Source organism: Ochotona curzoniae, unplaced genomic scaffold (genome assembly GCF_017591425.1).
Source record: "Ochotona curzoniae isolate NIBS_2020 unplaced genomic scaffold, NIBS_Ocur_1.0 scaffold_4683, whole genome shotgun sequence".
Taxonomy (NCBI): Eukaryota; Metazoa; Chordata; class Mammalia; order Lagomorpha; family Ochotonidae; genus Ochotona; species Ochotona curzoniae.
Window position 1 is genome coordinate 3,609,557 of NW_024467121.1, and position 19,622 is coordinate 3,629,178.

The 19,622-nt window shown below is 39.7% G+C and overlaps 1 protein-coding gene across 3 annotated transcripts in view; it reads left to right on the top strand.

Moving 5' to 3' along the window:
- The first annotated feature begins 1,053 nt into the window (after positions 1–1,053).
- SLC39A12 (solute carrier family 39 member 12) overlaps positions 1,054–19,622 on the top strand; it is a 59,657-nt gene continuing 41,088 nt past the window's right edge. For all 3 annotated transcript variants that reach the window (XM_040967992.1, XM_040967993.1, XM_040967994.1), the window contains exons 1-4: positions 1,054–1,314; positions 7,254–7,535; positions 10,778–10,985; positions 16,812–16,984. In XM_040967992.1, the coding sequence (XP_040823926.1) occupies positions 1,054–1,314; positions 7,254–7,535; positions 10,778–10,985; positions 16,812–16,984 (924 nt within the window). The remainder of the gene's footprint in view (positions 1,315–7,253; positions 7,536–10,777; positions 10,986–16,811; positions 16,985–19,622) is intronic.

The following is a 19,622-nucleotide window of genomic DNA, read 5'->3' on the forward strand; positions in this document are numbered from 1 at the left end:
TTCTCTAGGCTGCAATAATCCTCTCTGGCTTTCAGTGCACAGTCAAGGAATTTTAAAATCAGAACTGTGCAACCGTAAAATACTCTTGGAGATTCAAAAGGCTGCGGTGCTCCGGGTAAATCACCATTTATCTCCCTCCTAAAGGTAAGCAGTGGATTTACAAATACTTGTGCCCATTGCTATCATGTTTAAAATATTAACATAAGAAACTTTAAAACATTTACAAAATATGTAAGGAATCCCATGTCTGTAGGAATACTCCCCAAAGTAGCTCATCTCTGGGCCAAAGTTTGGTAGGAAATGCTGCTTACCAGTGTGCATTCCTGCAATGATCGGTCAGCTGAAGGGATTATTTTTCCTCCAGAAAGTTGATCAGCTCTGAAGTTATCTTCTACTTCTTTGACTCCAGAGTGAGTGGATTTTTTTTATGGCTCCCAAGGTCTTGAAAAGTTCTTATTTTTATAAAATACTTCATATTCTAAAACTTGATTCTCAACCTAAAAGCCACCTAACCTTTCTAACCTTTTCCCTTGTACTTTTGCTTGTCTACAACTTTCTAACTCAACGTAAGATTGGTAATCTACCACGATGCATTTTTTCTTTACTTTTATTAACTTGACTTTAGTCTGTAAGACTAAAGTTTCATCTCTAGGAGTGGGGTGAAACCAAGGCTGTCTCCCATGCTAGATCCTATAATGTGTTGCACCTGCCACTAAACTAGGGCACTTATTCTTGCTAGCTTTGGACTGCTTCATTCAGAGAGCAGCATTCATATAAGCTTCTTGGTTGTTTCTCTGCAGATTGACAGTGTGCAACCACAGTTGTTTCCTGTCATTTCAGGTTATGGGATACCAGCAGACCCCCTGCTGTTTTGAAGCAGTTTGCCATTGCTAATTAGCTTAGCCACCCAATTAAAGAATCTTTTCCAACATGTTGTAGGCACAGTTATTGAACTTTGATATCCCCTTTATCACAGAAATACCTCTGGTTAAAAGCTTATCCTGTGAACAGCAACTCATCCAAAGGCCGACTTCAGGTAAAGGACATCTGGAAATGGGCTTCTGGATGAAACTTTCAGTGTTTTGGATGCCATTGTTCCTTCTTTTGAGCCTTGTCGCTTCTATGGAATCAGACATATCCTCCACTGAAGACAGCAGCAGCACAGGAAAACCAAGCCAACTGGCACACTGGCAACGGGTGCTCTCTGCCAGTGACCAAACACCTCTCAACCACTCAAGAAGTCTCATCAAAGTCTTGTTGGAGAAAACCGGTTGTCCACGGAGAACAGACAGAATACAAGGAAATTGCAATCTGGTCAGTGAAATGAAATGGGATCAGGTACCAGGGCATGTTAAAAAAAAAAAAAGCAATGGATTCTATAGTCATTTACTTTGGGAAAGCCAAATTCATTACCAGTCTTCTCAGATCCAAGTTAGCAACTCTTTACATAGAACTTAAAGGCAGAGTTTTGTTTTCAATGTTAGGATAATGATTATGTAAATCTCTCTAGAACCTTCTTGTTTTAAGGTATTTATTTTCAAGTACAAATTCTTAGTCCTCTTTTTTTTGTGATTTATTAATTATTTTTTTGTCTATAGTGAACTTATCATGTGACTAGTTAGATGTGATTTTTTTTTTCTTGTCTATTGCATAATTGCAAAGACCCTACTCCTATCTAACATTGAATTTTTGAGTACTCTTTCCTGGGTATGTATTTGTTTTCTACTATTCTGTGTGGTGAATAGTTGGTCACCTTGATAACTCTGAGACATCTGAGCTAGGAGAGAGAAATGCTGCAGCCAGAGAAGAGGTGGTGGTTCCCGAGTCCTACCTCTAGCCTCTCTAGTCTAGGCAGTAACCCTCAACCCTGACTGTGTGAACCAGCTGGACAGGTTGTGCCAAATACCCACACTGGGGTTTTATCTTCTCAACACTGAGATTTAACTACCAAAGATGGAATTTTAAAAAAATCTCCCCAAGTGATCTGACCATGAAGGGAGTGAGTGCTGTGGGTGTCTCCATTTGTGCTTTAGGGATATAGTTAGATGGGTTGGTAGGAATGGCAGAAGCAATGAGAACTGCAAACAGGAGCAAATGACTCTTCACCATCCCTTCCCTCACTGCCAAGATTATTTTTAAGACGAACCTATAAATATATCCATAAATAAAACAGAAACAGATAACTAGTCTCCAAACTGAATTTTGGCAGACTTTATCCTTCATGCATAGTTCTGGGGTGGGGGTGAGGGTTAATTGCTGGCCAAGTATTTTGGGTTCTGTCCTGACAGAAGGAGTCTTACTCACACAATACTTTTTCTCTGCTCTGTGTGAACAATAAATAATTCAATAATTGGTAGAAGACCCAGTGGTTCCCAGAGGAAACATGTTATGAGAGACAACTCATCTACAATGCCATTAATAAATACAGACAGCATTAGACATCCCACTGGAAATACCCAGGAGTCGTATCTCATTAATGTCTTCTGAGAATGTGCTTCAGGCAATGTTCGCCTTTAATGACATGAAGTTCCTGGTTGAATATTAGTTTTGCAAATGGTAGTATAAACATGCAAAATTGTTCTCCATTTTCAGGGCTGGGGATCGTTTTTCACTTTCTGCTTTCTATGACATTATCAGGAGTTGGGACCATTTGGCTTCCATATGAATTCACTCTGTGCCTAGGGCTTGAAATGGTTTTAACAGGTCTTCCCTCTTGCTGCTTTCTGAAGAAGCTGGAGTGCAACAAAGAGGAACTTCAGCTCCCACTGCTACATGGGCCCCAGTTCATCAGAGTTTCCCATCAGGGAAGAACCCGAGAAAGGTCTCTGTGACATTTGTGTAAAGACGGAAGTGACAGATGCCTGTTGACTTCACAAATACTCAGCTTCTGGCCCAAATCATGGTGCTTTAGCTTGTGATGGTGTCTTAACTGTTTCAGAGCACATTCGCTGGGAGGCATGATGCTGTGTAGAAAGGGACTGGAGGCTGAGAGGCTATCTCCTAAGGACTGGCAGCTGAGCGAGGCAGGCATCCAAATGCCATGATCTAGATAAAACTGTTTGTTACAAGCATTAGTCTGCAGTACTAGGAATTCTAAACTAAAGCCATTCAAGCTGCAGCAGGGGGGAAATGGGTAGTTCTTGCCTGGTCCTGGTTTTTTTCTTTTCTCTCTCTCTTTTTATGAGAAGGCTTGGAATGGAGCTTTAATGAACTTAATGAGGGATTAAGTAATTCCAGAAGAAACTCAGTAATGCAGAGAGAAGTACAGCTCCACATGGGCTCTGGAAGGGCCAAAAGCCCTGTTTTGGCACCTCTCGCACTCAGGACATGGGGGGCCTGGCTTCCTCACCCACAGGCCTGAGGCACGGACGCCTTCCAGAGGGAGTCCTCTTGCACGCATAGGCAAACAGGAGTGCTCTGATTCTCTCCATCACTTGTACTGCCTGGCCACGCCTGACCCATCCTTGTCCAGGGACCACGAAGCCTGACCACCTTCCGCTGCCAGGCTGCTATGCCTGCCTCCCCTGGCCCGGATACTCAGGATTGTGACCAGGTATGAGAAGTTCTCATATTCAAGAGCAAAGGCCAGTGTTCTCAGGTCTTACTAATTTACTTCTGGTTCCAATTCTTTCATCCCATCAGGGGACAGATAGTACAAAGCACCAGGCTTTTTCGTAGTCCACTGTTCAAGTTTATCTGAATTCTCAGCTAAGACTTTTGGTCAGTCAGGAAAGCTGCTAAATATGATACTCACCCATGAAGAACCCATGCCTGCTGTTGGAGAGCATTTTTCTAGCTCCTTGTTTGGCTGGAGGTGGAAGAACTACAACTTCCATCTTGTATTTTATAGTCAAATAGTATCTATCCCTAGTCCTCAAAAACAGAATTATAAAAATCTAGCAAATCACTTTAAAAGATTTATTTATTTTAAAGATAGAGTTATAGATGCAGAAACAGAAATCTTCTATCTACAGATTCTTTTTCCCAAATGGCTACAATGGCCAAAGACTTGGCCTGGCTGAAGATGGGAGCTTGGCACTCTATTGGGATCATCCATGTGGGTAGCAAGTGTCCAAGTTCTTGTGCCATAAACTGCTATTTTCCCTGGCACATTAACAGGGAGCCAGATATAACTGGCACTTTTGTGGAATGCCAACACTGCAGGCAATGGATCAACCTACTGTGCCACGATAATGGCTCCGCATTTTTATTTTTAGCATTTTATACAGTTGAAAGACATGGTAGCAGAGAAAGAGAGAGAGAGAGAGAATGAGAGAGAACGAACAAACAGAGAGAGGGAGATCTTCCTTCCACTGGTTCACTCCTAAATGGCTTCAATGTCCAGGGCTGGATGAGGCTAAAGCCAGGAGTCAGGAATTCCACCCAGGTCTCTCATGACTGTTAGGACCCCAGTTCCTTGGGCCATCTTCTGATGCTTTCCCCAGATTTATTAGTTGGGATTTGCATCTGAAGTAGAACAGCTGCAACTTGAATCATATCGCCCATATGGGATGCCAACATGTCAGTGGCAGCCTAACTAGCTGTTCCACAATGCCAACCCATATCTAATAATGTAGATCGTGAATACAGTCATTGCCTAGAGTCAAATTGTACACATCTTACCATAGGAAACCTCTAAGGTTGACCCTGCAGATCTGATACTTCTCTTGTGCCTGTAGAAACAGAAACCTGTCATACCCTTGCCTTCTCGATGGTAGGAGCAGTTAGCAATGCTGAGCTGTGCAGCTAGTAGAGTTAATCTGATTTGGCTATGGGATATGATGTATGGTGGACCAGTACTACCAAGGATCTGGGTCATCACTTTAGTGTATAGGGAGGACTTCTATTTGAATTTTAATCAATCTTTTCCTAAAATTTATTTTCTTACCAAAACTTTAATTGCCAGAAACCTTGTGTTTTTTCCTCTTTAACTTTATGCGTCCACCTGACAAGATTAAGAGGAAAATTAATGGATTATTCCTGAATGAGTCCATTCTTTCTTAACAAAGGGTCGTTTCACCGGATCCAGCAGCCTTGGACAGGGCCAGATGCCTATGGTGGGGAAGTTTTTGTACATTTTTGCTAAATAGCCTCTCCCAAACACAAGCCAGCTGGTTGATAAAAACTTTTAGCAGAAACCGAAAATTCTAAAAGTTCTATGCCCCCACTACCACCAGCTCCGATGATAGCTTTTGTCTTATTTCTACCCAGAGAGGGTATTTAGCTTGCATGATCTCACAATTATCCTAGGATGGTGAGAGGAAGAGCAAATCACATTCATTCAGACTTTTAACACTGCTCTAATGCCAGATACTCTTCTATATCTGAGGATAGAACTGTTCAAAGGGCAGACAAAATATAGTCTTAATGGACCACTTGCTTTCACAGAGGAGAAAGAAAATTGAAAATTGACAGAGAAAAAGAGGGGGGAGGGAAGAGAGGGAGTGAGGGAAAAATGTGGGCAGGGAAGAGGGAAAATGCAGAGACGGTGTTTGGCCCAGCCAAAGTCAGGATAGGTGGAACTCAATCTGCATCTCTGGCATGGGAGGCAGGAATCCAAGTTTGTGGACCATTGTCTGCTGCCTCTGATGTGTACATCAGCAGGAAGCAGGGTCAGAAAGAGAGCTGGCAGGCATTCAGGGAACTAGGTTAACTAGTTAGTGCTATGATTAAAGAAAGCTTGTAGTTTCTAGAACTGTACCATCCAACACATAGCCATTAAACACATATGACTGTGGCATTTGTTCAATTTGAAATGTGCTGGTGATGAAATGTAGTGACTAGGTTGCTAGTTATAGTTCAGCAGTCAGTTTAGGAAGTCTTGTACCCATACAAAGTAATACTCTTTAACTGTCTATTAATATATCTACCTTCCTAAGGTATATCTATGTTTTTATTGGGAAAGCCAGATGTACAGAGAGGGGGAGAGACAGAAAGGAAGATCTTATGTCCATTGATTCACTCCCCAAGTGGTCGCAACAGCCAGAACTGAGCCAATCCAAAGCCAGGAACCAGGAGCTTCTTCTGGATCTCCCACATGGATGCAGGATCCTAAGGCTTGGCGTCCTCTACCACTTTCCCAGGTCATAAGTAGCAAGCTGGATGGGAAGTGGGACCACCAGGATTAGAATCGGTGCCCATACAGCATCCTGGCATGTACAAGTCGAGGACTTTAGCCGCTAGGATATCGCACTGGGTCTCATACCCCATTTATATCTTCAAATAAGGACCACCTTATAAAAAGAGGTAGAAAACAGGGAAGGTGTCTCTTCAAACCGCAGACCATACTCACATGAACCACTTACTGACTTTCTCTTCAACATGGACTATGACTAAAGAAGCTGCACTCATTTTATATATCTTTTGCAGCAACCCTTTGATCCAATCATGATAGGTATTCTGTGAGGGCAGGAGATTGTCCACATGCAGGTATGAATGCGTGTTCATGTCTTCGTTGTTAAATAAATTCTGTTCCTGTTATAAATTCTGTGCATCATACTAGCCTCTACTTAGTTTTTATTTTTTTCCTGTGGAAGACAAGAATCTGGATTGGAAATTTACATACTCATTGCCCATATCACTAAGTATAAAAGTTCCTTCCAACAGAGTGAATAGAAATTATTTCCATAACTTTTTAAAATTTTGACTGTGTTCAAGCAAATATATATCAATATATAAGATAAAAAATTTAAATTAAGTTTTTCTTTAATTTGTAAAATGTGGCTACTAGAAATATAATATATGTATATATATCACACTAAATTTCTCTTCTACTAAAGAATACAGGTTCATGAGTGTTTGGGAAGATAACCTGGGGTGGGTAGGTAGATGACACGTTAAGTGAAGATATGAGAAAGAAGCAGGGAAGGGGGGAAGGCAAAGAGACCTGAAAAAATGATGGAAACAGCTTGGTGAAATTTTCAGAAAAATCATGGGGGCAGGAATTTACCTAGGTATTGGGGAGAGGCTAAAGTCAGGGAGATTGGGTGGACCAAAGAGAACTTTGAGAAGTTTGGACTTCCTCCTATGTGTGATGGAGCAACACTTCAATGCCAAAATCAACCAAGTGTGCAAACTATAGTTCGGCTCAGTAGAACCACTCTTACTCAGCAGTCCACCCTGGACTCTCTTAAGCTGGATATTGTGTTGAGCCTTCCTGCTTGCCCTCTCCTTGTGAAACACAGACAGTGGAGACCTGCAGGTGTTCTTGTGTGGGGCAGTGGGCTGGCCTTGAATTCTTTCTCTCCCTGCAGTGCTTTGAACCAGATACCCTGTTACTAGTCGCTGGAGCAGAGTTTGAAGATCAGCTGAGAGAGGAAGTCCTCCAGCGCGTGTGTCTTCTCCTTCTCTATTACATTGTTCATCAGCAAGAGATCTGTGCTTCAAAGGTCAACATGAGTAATAAAGAGTACCAGTTTTACCTGCACAGCCTACTGAGCCTCCGGCAGAACGAAGACTCTTCTGTCCTCTCGCAGAATGAGACTGAAGATATTTTGGCTTTCACTAGGCAATACTTTGACACTTCTAGGAGCCAGGTAAGAGGGCCAGAATTGCTGACTGGCCTTGCTCCCATGTGTTATACAGTTGTGGAATCTTAATCTGGGTCACTTGTTGATTTCTAAACCTTTCTAAGAGAGCACGGTATTTGTAATATTTGGTCCTGGGATTCTTGCCATAACTACAAGTTTCTGAGTCCAAAGTGGACATGGGATGCTTCCCTGAAGATGATTTTTTAGCGAGATCAGACTGGCAGGCCAGCCAGGTGACAGGGTAGCTCTCCTCTGGGTCCTGCTGAGCACTCAGATAAGAACCTCAGGCTACAAGCCCAGAACTGATGTGGGTAATAAATCTCTTTTCTTGCCAGTATGCCAGGAAAGAAGGTAGACATGTTTGAGGGGATGAACGCATCGTTAGTAATTCCGCAGGAGGAGCACCTTGGATCATTGTCTGACCACTGGCCACAGAGGCTGAACCCTCTCATGGCTTCTGACTTGTGCACATAGTTTATTCAAAGCTTCTAATCTCTCTCAGCTTCTATTGGTAGGAAGTAGGCATTGGGTCTCACCTACCTTCTTGGTTATTCTAGTGAAAATGGGATTTCCCATTAGGCTTTTGTTCAATGGTATGCTGTGGGAAGTTTGAGCACACAAAGTTGTGTGAACACAAAGTTTAGGTGTATCACATTGTCTCAAATGGGTGAGCAGCTATAAACTCAGTGTGTGGAAAATGGACTATTTTTCTTGAAGTATTCATCAACATGCGTAACCATATTTGATTCTTGGTCTCAGTTGTGGCTCCTAGAAGCACAAAGGGACCTGTTATATTGTGACTTACTGACCACCAACTGTATCCCCACTTGCTGTAACTATGTTTAATCTCTCTTGTAACTAGAAGAAAAAATAGAAGAACTGTTTACTAACAACTTTCTGAACATCTTGTAAATCTCAAAATTTGGCCATATTTTTGTTCCTATTTTTTACTTTTGGAAGAGAAATTTCTTCACAGAATTCTTTTCACTGCTTGAAAAAGAAGGTGTGAATACATATAGTTTCTTTCCAGCAATATCTCTATAAAACAAGATTAGCTTCTTCTAGGATTTTAGCAATCTTCCCCATAACTTGATGCAGATTAAATGATAAAAGTAAATAGTGTGTGTATGTCCAAATTTATGGTTATCCTACACATACTACAAATAGTCAAACTTCAGAATCTTTGTGGGAGAAAATATCCCCACAACTGAATAAATTCTATTCAGTATTCCAAGTGGAACTATTTTCTCCATCGGTTAAGTGCACAAGAGTTGAGCTTTCAAGTTAACCCTTGTCAGGCCTTGTTGCAGTGGTCTCGAGAGATGCCACCTTTTCTATCCTTGGGAATGGTGACTGAGCTTGTCCAACTGGCCTGGGACTCCCTGAAGTCAGCCACTGCAGCCTTCACCAAGGACTGGCCTTCCCTCTTGGTGGGTTGGTCCTGATTCTAGCCAAAAGGAACTGGCCAGGCAGGCCCACTGCTGGTATTTCCAGGTCTTGGTCTGCATAGGACTAGGCTCCAGAAGTCAGTTAACTAAACCATGACTCTAGATAGCTTTCCACCAACTCTCCTGAAAATTTTCTATCATGAACCCTAATTAAGTCAACGCTCTCCATGGGCCCAAATGTTTTATTCTTCCACTCTCCTTTCCTAAACTACTGAGTTTTTTTCTTTTCTGACAAAATCTCCTGATGCCCTTTCCATTGTTTGCTATTTCCATGAAGAGGTGGGAGTCTGCCTGTAGTTCTCTATTAGCCCTGCCCTTGGCATGGAGGAACCTTCTTGACCACATTCTAATGACTGTAGGGGTGAAGCAAGCGTTGGAAATTTCCTTTCTGGTCAGCAGCACTGTAAGACTGCTACTGTTTCGTAACTCCTGTGAAAACTACACCACTGTGACATCCATGCTAGATGATGTTTCTACTTGCTCTTTTTTACCCATGGAACTTCTTGCTCCTTCTCCAAATTCATAAAATCTTGAGCACTGGTTCTTAGCCTTCTACTCTGCTCTGTTGTGGCTGTGCATATGCTACTAATCACAGACAACCTAAGGTAGCAGGCAATTTTAATTCCTCTTCATAAGGATGCAGCACGGATACACTGACATTGCTCTGAGTCCTCTTTGGATGAACCTACCTTCTTCCTTTCAGTTCAGTGTAATGGGTTTAGTGCACTGCCTGGCATGTAGTAAGCATTTAATCAGTATCAAAATAAATGAATGGGTGTATTAGTAGGGTACAAGGCAAGATTCTTTTAGTGGTTCATACTTTAAACAAGACAAATCATCACAGACATATGAAACAGGTCTTAATGTCCTCTGTGATTTCAAAGCATAGATGGAGCCTTAGTTTAAAGGGAGATGTGAAAGTAGATGTACCCTGTGATGATACAAGGCAGCCAGACCAGTGTGAAATCCAGACAGGGAATATAGAGGTGATTTAGTGCCTACAGATTGCCAGTGGAGAAGGAGTATAAACAATAAGGGCATGAGATACATTGGAAGACAAGGGTGAGGGGCAAGCATGTGCTATAGTTCCAGATCTGGCTACTTTCCATCTTGTTCCCTGCTAATGCACATGGGAAAGCAGCTGAAGATGGCCTGAATACTTGGGACCCTTCAACATGTAGGAGAACCAGGTGCAGCTTGTGGCTCAGCCCCCGTTTCTGTAGCCATCTAGGGAAATGAACCTACAAATAGAAAATCAATTTCTCTCTTTCTTTCTCTTTATTTTTTTTTAAGATAGAGTTTTTTTTTTTTTAATGTGAAATCAAAATGGTGGGAGTTGAAAATCAGGTGTCCCAGCAGATGAAACAAGCAAGTGCAATGATTTCTTTTCTTTTTGATTTTTATTTTAGGTGATACCTACATAATTGATCAGGGTGTCAGGGTGGGAAGGGTTGAGGTCAGGGAAAGGTGGATGTGGTAATTGTTTCCAAGGTTTCCATTTCTTTTTCCTGTATCTGGGGAGAGAGGTGAGACCAGGGGAGAAACCACACCGTTTGCCAACCACCCCAGCACCCACGGACAGGCAACGGCCACCCAATATCGACACAGGGTCCTGAAAGTACAGGGACTTGTAAATACACTTTGGAGATAGGACAAGATGCCCACGGACAATTTCGTTAATAATTCGATCTTCCTTTAGGTGAACTGTTCTTTGTCTTTTGGGGAAATCATTGAGAGGTTTTAATCAAAGAAACTTCACCAAGTTATATTTTTTTCTCTTTAATTTGTGTTTGATATTAGTGTATGGAAACCAGAACACTGCAGATAAAATCTGGAATACTCAGCAGTAAAGGAGCTGATGAGAAGACACTTCCTCAGCTGGCAGAGATGATCATCGCATTGTCCCTGCAAGGTGTTTGTCTGGGACGAAGACACTTGCCTTCCCCAGACTATTTTACAGACTACATTTTCAACTCCTTGAATAGCACAAACACTCTCCATCTACCGGGTAAGGATATTGTTTGTGAATTTCAATTCCAAGGCACAGCTACCAAATCAATGGTGCAAGAAAAGCTAAAGCTTGACGAGGACTGAATGTGTTGAGGTATGTTTTAAGTGTCACTTCCTCTCGGCATGTAGGCTGATGGCTCAGGTGGTCGTTCGAGGTAAACAGGCTGTGATGTCTGTGCGGTAATGATAGAAGAAATATGAGCCTCTGTCCATTTCCAGTGATTGAAGTAGCAGATGTGGAGCTGAAGGGAGAGACTTTATGATCTGTTGCAGCTACTAACCAAACACTTCGCTGTTTGGAACACAGTGCTGGGTCAGAGGCGGTGAAGTGTTGCATGGAATGGTAAAATACTGCTCCAAATAGTGTAAGAGGTTTACTAGCAGTTTCCTTATCATCGTAACTGTCAGTCAATTTTAAATAAAAACAGTAATAAATCTATTCCACATTGTATTTCTCACTAGTAACTTTTTCAACTCTTTTTCAACATCAGTGAAATGGGATGTCAGAGGAGGAATCAGGATGTTTGATTTTGCACATTTCTTTGAATTTGACAGAATGAATAACATGAAAAGTAGTCAAATTATTTTCCAAATCTGCATTAAAATGCCCTGAGTTGAATTTTATTAAGAAAAATAAAGCAAATCATAACTTAAAACGTCTTAATGATATTGGGGTAAACATTTGCTGTGGTACAAACATCACTTGCAATATGTGTCTCATTAAAGTGCTTGGGTTTGAGTCCTGGCTCATTCCCAGTTGCAGCCCCCGCTAACGTGCACTCTGGGAAGCAGCAGGTGCTGTGTGCAAATGCTTGGATATCTAACATTCATAAGAAAGACCTGGATTGAGTTCCTGACTCTTCCCTCTCACCTGGCCCAGCTTCAGCTTCAGTGGGCAGCGGGGCAGGGAACCAGCAAACAGGAATCTCCGCTCCTATCTCTCTCTGCCCTTTCAAATAAACACAATAAAAAAAGAACTCAGGCCCCGGGCATGGTAGCTTAGCAGCTGAAGTCCTCACCTTGCATGCAATGGGATCCCATATGGACGCTGGTTCTAATCCTGGCAGCCCTGCTTCCCACCAACTCCCTGCTTGGGGCCTGGGAAAGCAGTCAAGGACAGCACAAGGCCTTGAGACTCTGCACCTGTGTGGGAGACCTGGAAGAAGCTCAGGCTCCTGGCTTTGTATCAGCTCAGTTCTGGCTGTTGCGGCCACTTGGAGAGTGAATCATTGGACAGAAGATCTTCCCCTATGTCTCTCCTTCTCTCTGTATATCTGGCTTTCCCCATAAAGATAAATGAATCTTTTTTTTTTTTAAAAAAAGAGCTCAATAGACTAAGAAATTCAAGTCACATTGTTCTGATTTTTTAAGTTTTTTTTTTTTTAAATTAGACTCATGTCCAAATACAGTCCTGCAATGCAAATTAGCATGTCTCTTAAGTTGATCTTATGAGTGTCCTGCTTTTCTACTCTTCCATCTTCTCTGTTACAAATGTTTTCTGTTGAGGAAAACAAAAGGCATCATCTGCCACCCGGGTTATGCTGATACTTTACTTTCCATTAAACACGTTTTTCTGTGCATTGCCTCCCCCCTGAACTCTTTGTTAGACTTGGTTAATTTTGGCTCGTTATTTGGGGCTAGTGCTTTGTAGTTGGCATCTCCCATTGGAAACATGCAACATGACTCGTTCTTTTTTTTTTTTTTTGGAAAAGTTGTAAATTATTGACGATTATAGATTAGTTAAGGCTTACAAAATGGTGTTGTTTTCTCATTCCTGTTTTGTTTATTAGTGTAATAATTTTGTAATTAAAATCACCCACTCATCATTTTTTCATTCTGTTGAAGCTCTAGAATGAATGTAACAATAAATTCTGTATTGGTTTATATGCACTAGTACAATTCACTTACATTTTCAAAGTATAAGAAATATCCATAAACATAGAGAATGAGGTGATTTCATCTCTCTCAGGGTATTATCAGTATTATCCCAGCTGGTACACAGATTCTCTCCCCTTTGACCAGTGGGATCCTAGTCATGTTAACCTGTTATTCTTTGAATACAATCCCTAAATTAATTTTCTTACTTTTTGATATAACACAATATTCCCGGCTTATTTTACATAATTCCTGTGTAGAGCAGGAATCATTCATTTTATAATTTTTGTTCGTTTTATAGGATTCGTTAATAAAACTTTTGCCTTTGGATTTTGGGTTGAAATCCAAGAAGCTTCCCATGTTTCCAGGTGATAGAGGAAATAACCCATATTTTCTTCTTGAATGTTTTTATTTCTGGTCCTTTTAAGATAAATTCTGTAACTGGCTATGGAGAAACTATGAGGTCATTTGTTTTTTCTGTATGACTACTCAGTTTTCCCACACCTCATATTTAAAATGAATTATTTTATCCACTGATTTGAGATGTTGCTTTACTATAATACAGCCAGTTTTCTAACTGGTGTTATGGCACAGGTGTTAAGCTGCTGCCAGAGAGGTCAGTACTTCTTAAGAGCATCAGTTTGGGTCCTAGCTGTTCTCTTATGGAGCCAATTTCCTGCTGATGCTCCTGGGGAAGCACCAGAAGTTTGTCCACCTGCTTGGGCCCCTGATACCCACATGGAAAACCTACATGGCATTTCTGGTTTCCGGTTTTGGCCTGGCCTAGCTTTAATGTTTGCATCCACTTAGGGAGTAAACTAACAGGTGGATAATCTCTGTATGTCTATCCTCCTCTCTCTATCAGTTTGCCTTCAAGTAAATAAATCTCTTTAAAATATATCTAAATGTAATGTGTTTATTTCTGGATCTCTTATTCTGTCACCTAGCTTGTATGTGCATGTGCCAGCACCATAGTGCTTTTCCAACAGTGGTGTCATGATTTCTTTTAATGTCAGAGAGCTGGCCTTCCTTGTTGTTCTTTCTTAGGATATTCTGAACTTGTGTGCTCTTTGTAAGGAACATCATCAAATTATCTGGCTCTGGAGAAGCAACAGAAGTGTGTGATGATGCTTTTGTCATTGTATTTGAGAATTCTAAAGTCACTTGAGGGAAATTGGTACCTAGGAGATGTTGCACCTTTATATCCAAGATAACAGTATCTTTCTGTTAGTGTCTGTGTGTTTATTAAATGTATTCTTTTCCAAAAATGGATTTAAAGCATTTCTTTTATGTTTAGGCTTCTGATTATATTTAATTGAGAGAAGAGAAAAGAAACAGAGTTCTACTTGCCAGTTTACTCCCTAAATGCTGCAAAAGTCAGGGTTGACCTGAACTGGAAACCAAAACAGGGGATTCAATCCAGGTATCCCATGATCATGGCAGAAACCCAAATACTTGAACCATCACCATTGCCTCACAGGGTCTGCATTTAGCAGAAAGCTAGAGTCAGATATTGAATACAGAAACTTCACTGTTGGATACAAGTTTCTTAAGCCTTAGGCTGAGGTTTGCCTACTAATTTTTGCGGAGTTATTAAATGGGATTTTCCTTCATTATGTGTTCTAACTGGCCTTTGTATATATGAATTGATTTTAAACTCTGTTCCATGATTGAATCATTCTATCTTCCCCAACCATGTTTTTAGGGATTTCAAGCATAATTATATCATCTCTAAATAGATACAGTTTTGCCTCCTGCTTTATAATTCTTATGTTTTTAATTTCTTTCCTACTTAATTTCACTGCCAACAATTCCAATGTAATGTTAAATAGTAACTGGGATTATCTGTGTCCTTATGTTATTTCTAACTTCAAAATAAAATCCTATGGTATTTTCTCATTAAGCTTAGAGAACAATTCAGCAAAACTTATTTATGAAATCTTACATAAATAACTTGAATTTTTAACATCTGCAGGCCTCTTTATTTCTTCTGGTAGAATGAACAAAATAGAAAATTTATCCAACGGATAAATCTAGATCATTTCCTTTTCACATAACAACTTTATTTTGTATTTCTTGTGAGGTCTGTATATTAGTAATGAATTCTCTCATTTGCTGTTTATCTGAGTTTGTTTTTTTTCACCTCTCATTTTGAAGGATTCTTTTGCTGGCTATAAGCCTCTTGATTAATATGGCTTTTGTTTCTCTGCATATGTTCTATGACCGAGTAGCCTCTACTGGTCAGAGGGCAAGTGGCCCACTAATTGTAGTGATGCTCTGCTGAAAGTGTGAAGTCATTTCCTCTTTCCTGGCTTTATCTTTGTCATTGACTTTCAACAATTTAGATTGTCGGTCTTAGATTAACCCTACTGAGAATTTGGACCCATGGAACATGTGTGTTGAAGCTGCATATTAGATTTAGACACTTTTCAGTTACTGTTCACTCTGTTTTTTTCTGATTCTCTTTCACCTCTTTGGTGGCTGCTATCACATTTATGTTGGTGTCCTTACTGCTCTTCTACAGGTCTTGGAAACCTGCTGTTTTCATCCCTGTTCTGCAAAATGCATTATTTTGGTTAACACTAAGTTTGATTATTTTTTCTTCTGCCTTCTCAAATATAATATTGAATATCTTTGTTGAATTGCTTGTTGTATTAGATATAGTACAACTGCTTTCTCAAATATAATGTTGAGTATCTTTGTTATTTTTCAATTCCAAAATTTTCATTAGAATTTTTCTATAATATTGATCTGCATTTTTTTTTGGTTATTCCTTTGGTATGGGGAAATACTATTAGTGCATTAATTATTGTCATAATTTTAATTCTTTCCTATAATTCTTTAGATATAATTTCACTTAGTGCCTTAAACATACCTAAAGCAGTTCCTTTGAAGACTGTTAGTTCTAGCATCTTGGATACGCAGATGTATTTGCTGACATTTTCCTGAATGTGAATTATATTTTTCACTTGTTTTCCAAATCTCAAAACTTTCATTGAGAATGTATCACCTAAAACTTTAATTTGCAATTTTTTCCTACCATATTAGGAAAATTTGAAAGTCATTTTATTAATAAGTAAGACAGGTGCCCTGTATCAATTATTTTTTAAAGATTTTTATTTTATTTTAAAGATTTACAGAGGGAGATGGAGAGAAAGAGAATTTCTATCTGCTAGTTCACTCCCCCGAAGGCCACAGCACCAATGACTGGGTCAGGCAGAAGCCAGGCACTTCAGTCCTTGGTCCTCCTCCAATGCGTTCAAAGGTGCATTAGTGGCTGGGGCTACATCAGAAGAGGAGCAGCCGGAAGGTGAACCAGTTCCCCGTGAGATGCCAGTGTTGCAGACATCAGCTAACTCACTGTGCCACACATTTCTGGCCCCTTCAATCATTTTTTAAAACTTAGAGCTATTTTGAAGGAAACCAAATTGCAATCCATAAAGTAGCAAATATGTCATGGTAATATCAGAAAACAAATTTAGCTTATGTCTACAGTATCAGCTCCCTGTCTTGTATCTTTTGTGACTATGTACTTACAAATGAAACAATGTTATTAACTTAACTACATTAATATAACAGTCAATCTACTAAGGTTTAGGCCACCATCATCTTTAATTTCCACACTTCTAGAAAAGGGAAATACTTGGCTTTATAAAAGGCATTTCTGTTGATCAAATGGCCCATTTCATCTCCAAGGTATGTAAATAGAGAGACTATCCGTGTAATTGCGCTCTGCCTCGAAGTTTAACATGATCTTTCATGTGAGGAAATCAATATCAATGTGAAATATAAATATATAATGTCTCCCCCCACCAGGAAGAAAGATTGGATTTTCTTTGAGCCAAATTTACTTCATAAAATGTCTACATTATGTCCGTGTTAAATCATGATTATTCTGAATTTAACCTGTCTGTTTTATGTGACACCAGATTTTATATGAAATTTCTAGAATTAGACCAACTCCTTAACATACTCTGGACCAAAAGTGCCTGTATCAGAAAGGATAAAGTGCATCAACTTCAAAGGCCACAAAACAATGTGGCAGTCTATGATCGGGACTACCATAATCGAGCTGCATCCTCGGACGGAGTGCCAGACAACGGTCCTGTTTCCTGGGATCAGGTATGGACGTCATTTCTCTTATACCATCATCTGTTACCACTGAAGAAACCAGCTGTGAAAGTTCTGTAGGAATTACAGAATACTTAGATTTTAGTATATGTTTGCATAAAAATAGAAATACTTTGTATACAATATGACCATGGTTTTCTTTTTCTATAACTAGATCTTTATAGATATTGAACATAAGATTTTGTATAATGCCTTTCCTTCATTGGGCCCATATTGAATGTATAAATAATTATTTCAAAACTACATTGAGCTTTTACTATGTACCAGTCACCTCCTGGGCATGAGGAATATGTATGAAAAAAGTAGACACAATTCCTATGGAATGTACAAGATAGCGGGAGGATGTAGACATTGCATAAATAATCCTTATGGAATGAAATATTAGGTTAGATTAGAAAGAATTTGGGGGAGGGTAAAGATTTATTATTTATTTGAAAGGCAAAGTTAGAGAATGAGAGACTGTGTGTGTGTAAGGGAGAAATCTTTCCATTGGCTGTTTCACTCCCCAAATGACCACGAAGACCTGATCTGTGCCAAACTGCAGCCAGGAGCCTGGAACGCCATCTAGCTTTGCAACAATGGATGTCAGGGGCCCAAGTACTTGGGCCATCCTCTTCTGCTTTCCGAGGCATATTAGCATGGAACTGGATCAGAACGTAGAGTATCTGGGACCTGAACCAGTGCTCATAAGGGAAGCTGGCATAGCAGACAGTGGCTTAAGTTGTTGTGCCATAACTCTTGTCCTCAGAGAAATATTTCTGAGAAGGTTTTGTATGGGAGCTTACAAACATATCCATAGACAATTTCCTGGGGTTGTGTCTACAAATACATTTACTACTTAATGCTTCTTCAAAGAGCTGCTATGGTCAAACTGGTCAGGAACATTAGGGGACCCATTTTTCTATGGCATATTAAGGTGTCTGGAGAGTTCCATAGGTGAACAAATCAGCTCTATCAAACCCAACATTTCTCATTTTTTTATTGAAAAATCCTTCCCTGCCCTAATCATTTAAAATAATGAGAAATCAGTGTTCTATGAAAATGGCCAACACTTATGGCCTGCAATGTGTCGGATATGCTGTCATTTAACTTTCACTTCCTCATTTACATGTTATAACAATGCATGGTTAATTTGTTTTATTCCATCCTGTAGAAGGGGAGATAATATCTGTATCTTAGCAAACATTTTTGCACATTCCTACAGCGTTAAATACTTACACAAATACTCATGAATACATGACTAGGCAGCACCACCTATGTTTTTAAATATTCAGAAAAGTCAATTTCTTTTGCTTGTACCATGCATAAAAGATATATTTTTCTTTCAAACTCATGCTTCTTGTATACAACAAAGGTTGATCATTACTGGAATGTCAGTATCTCCTTAAAGGCCTCTTTCTGACCAATCTTGGGGATAGAAAAATATTATCTTATGGAACACTACTTTTTAAAAAGAATTAATGCTATTTTCTTTAATCCTAGGGATTATTTGAGCCACAAGTCCTCTAAGGAAACTAGTAATAATTTTTCTGTGTTAAACATGTAAAATAAGAAGCACAATCTTCTGCAATTTATGTCTTAAGATATCATTTCGTGACTCTTGATGAGGCTTTAACCTGGTCACACGGTCTGAGGACTCTGCCTACATATTTGGGCTAATAATTTTCTCTCAGTGTTGTCTGTGCACCAATAGATTCAGCATCACCTGGGAGCTTGTTGGACCTGCAAATCCTCATCTTTGCCTCAAAATCTACTCAACCCCAAGTTCTCAGAGTAGAATCCAGCACTCTGGCTTACAAACACTTCAAACTGATTCTTAGAACTGGAGGTTAGGAACCAGCTTTCATAGAAGTCTGATTATATCAATGTCAGTAAAATAAAGATGTTATAAACACTACTAATTGGATAATCTCAATTTTCTATTTTTTTAAATTAAAATATCTCCAATTCTATAGACTATAACGAATTACCTTTTTGGACATTGGTAATTTCAGAATAAATTAAATTAAATTTGAACTTAAAACAATGACCTCAATAGTGTAAGAGCAGCAAGTAAAGGTCAAGGGCCATGAGACTTATAATATAATAACCTTATCCTAGGAGAAGATGCTCTGAAGCTAGGAATGATTCAATTTGTTGACAATGAACTAAGGAAAGATACATGACCTTCTGTCATTGTGTATGTCTGCATTGTTTACATCCCATCCAGGCATTTCCCAGTAGGAACATTTATTATAAAGGTTTCATCATCAGAAGTTTGACGTTAGTTTCCTTTTATTTTCTCAGTAATTTTGGTGAAGATAGGATTATATTCCATTGGAAACAAATGGTGTAAAAATAATATTGTCTCTGGCATGTATTTTTATATAAGGAAAACCCTGTAAGTGCAACTTTTTGTTGTTGCTTTTTGTAGTGGTTATTTCGGGGGATTTTTGCCAAACGCCTTTCTTCACCTGCAAAGGTCAAGGTGGCAGCCATGTTTGAATAACATGATTCCATCTCCTCCCACCTAGCCACATGGGTCCAACAGTTGAATGCCTGCCACCAAAGACCCCCATCATTCTTGGGACTGGTGGAAACTCAAACCACAAATCTTGGATTCTTGGATTGAAAGGTCCCTAGGATGTTA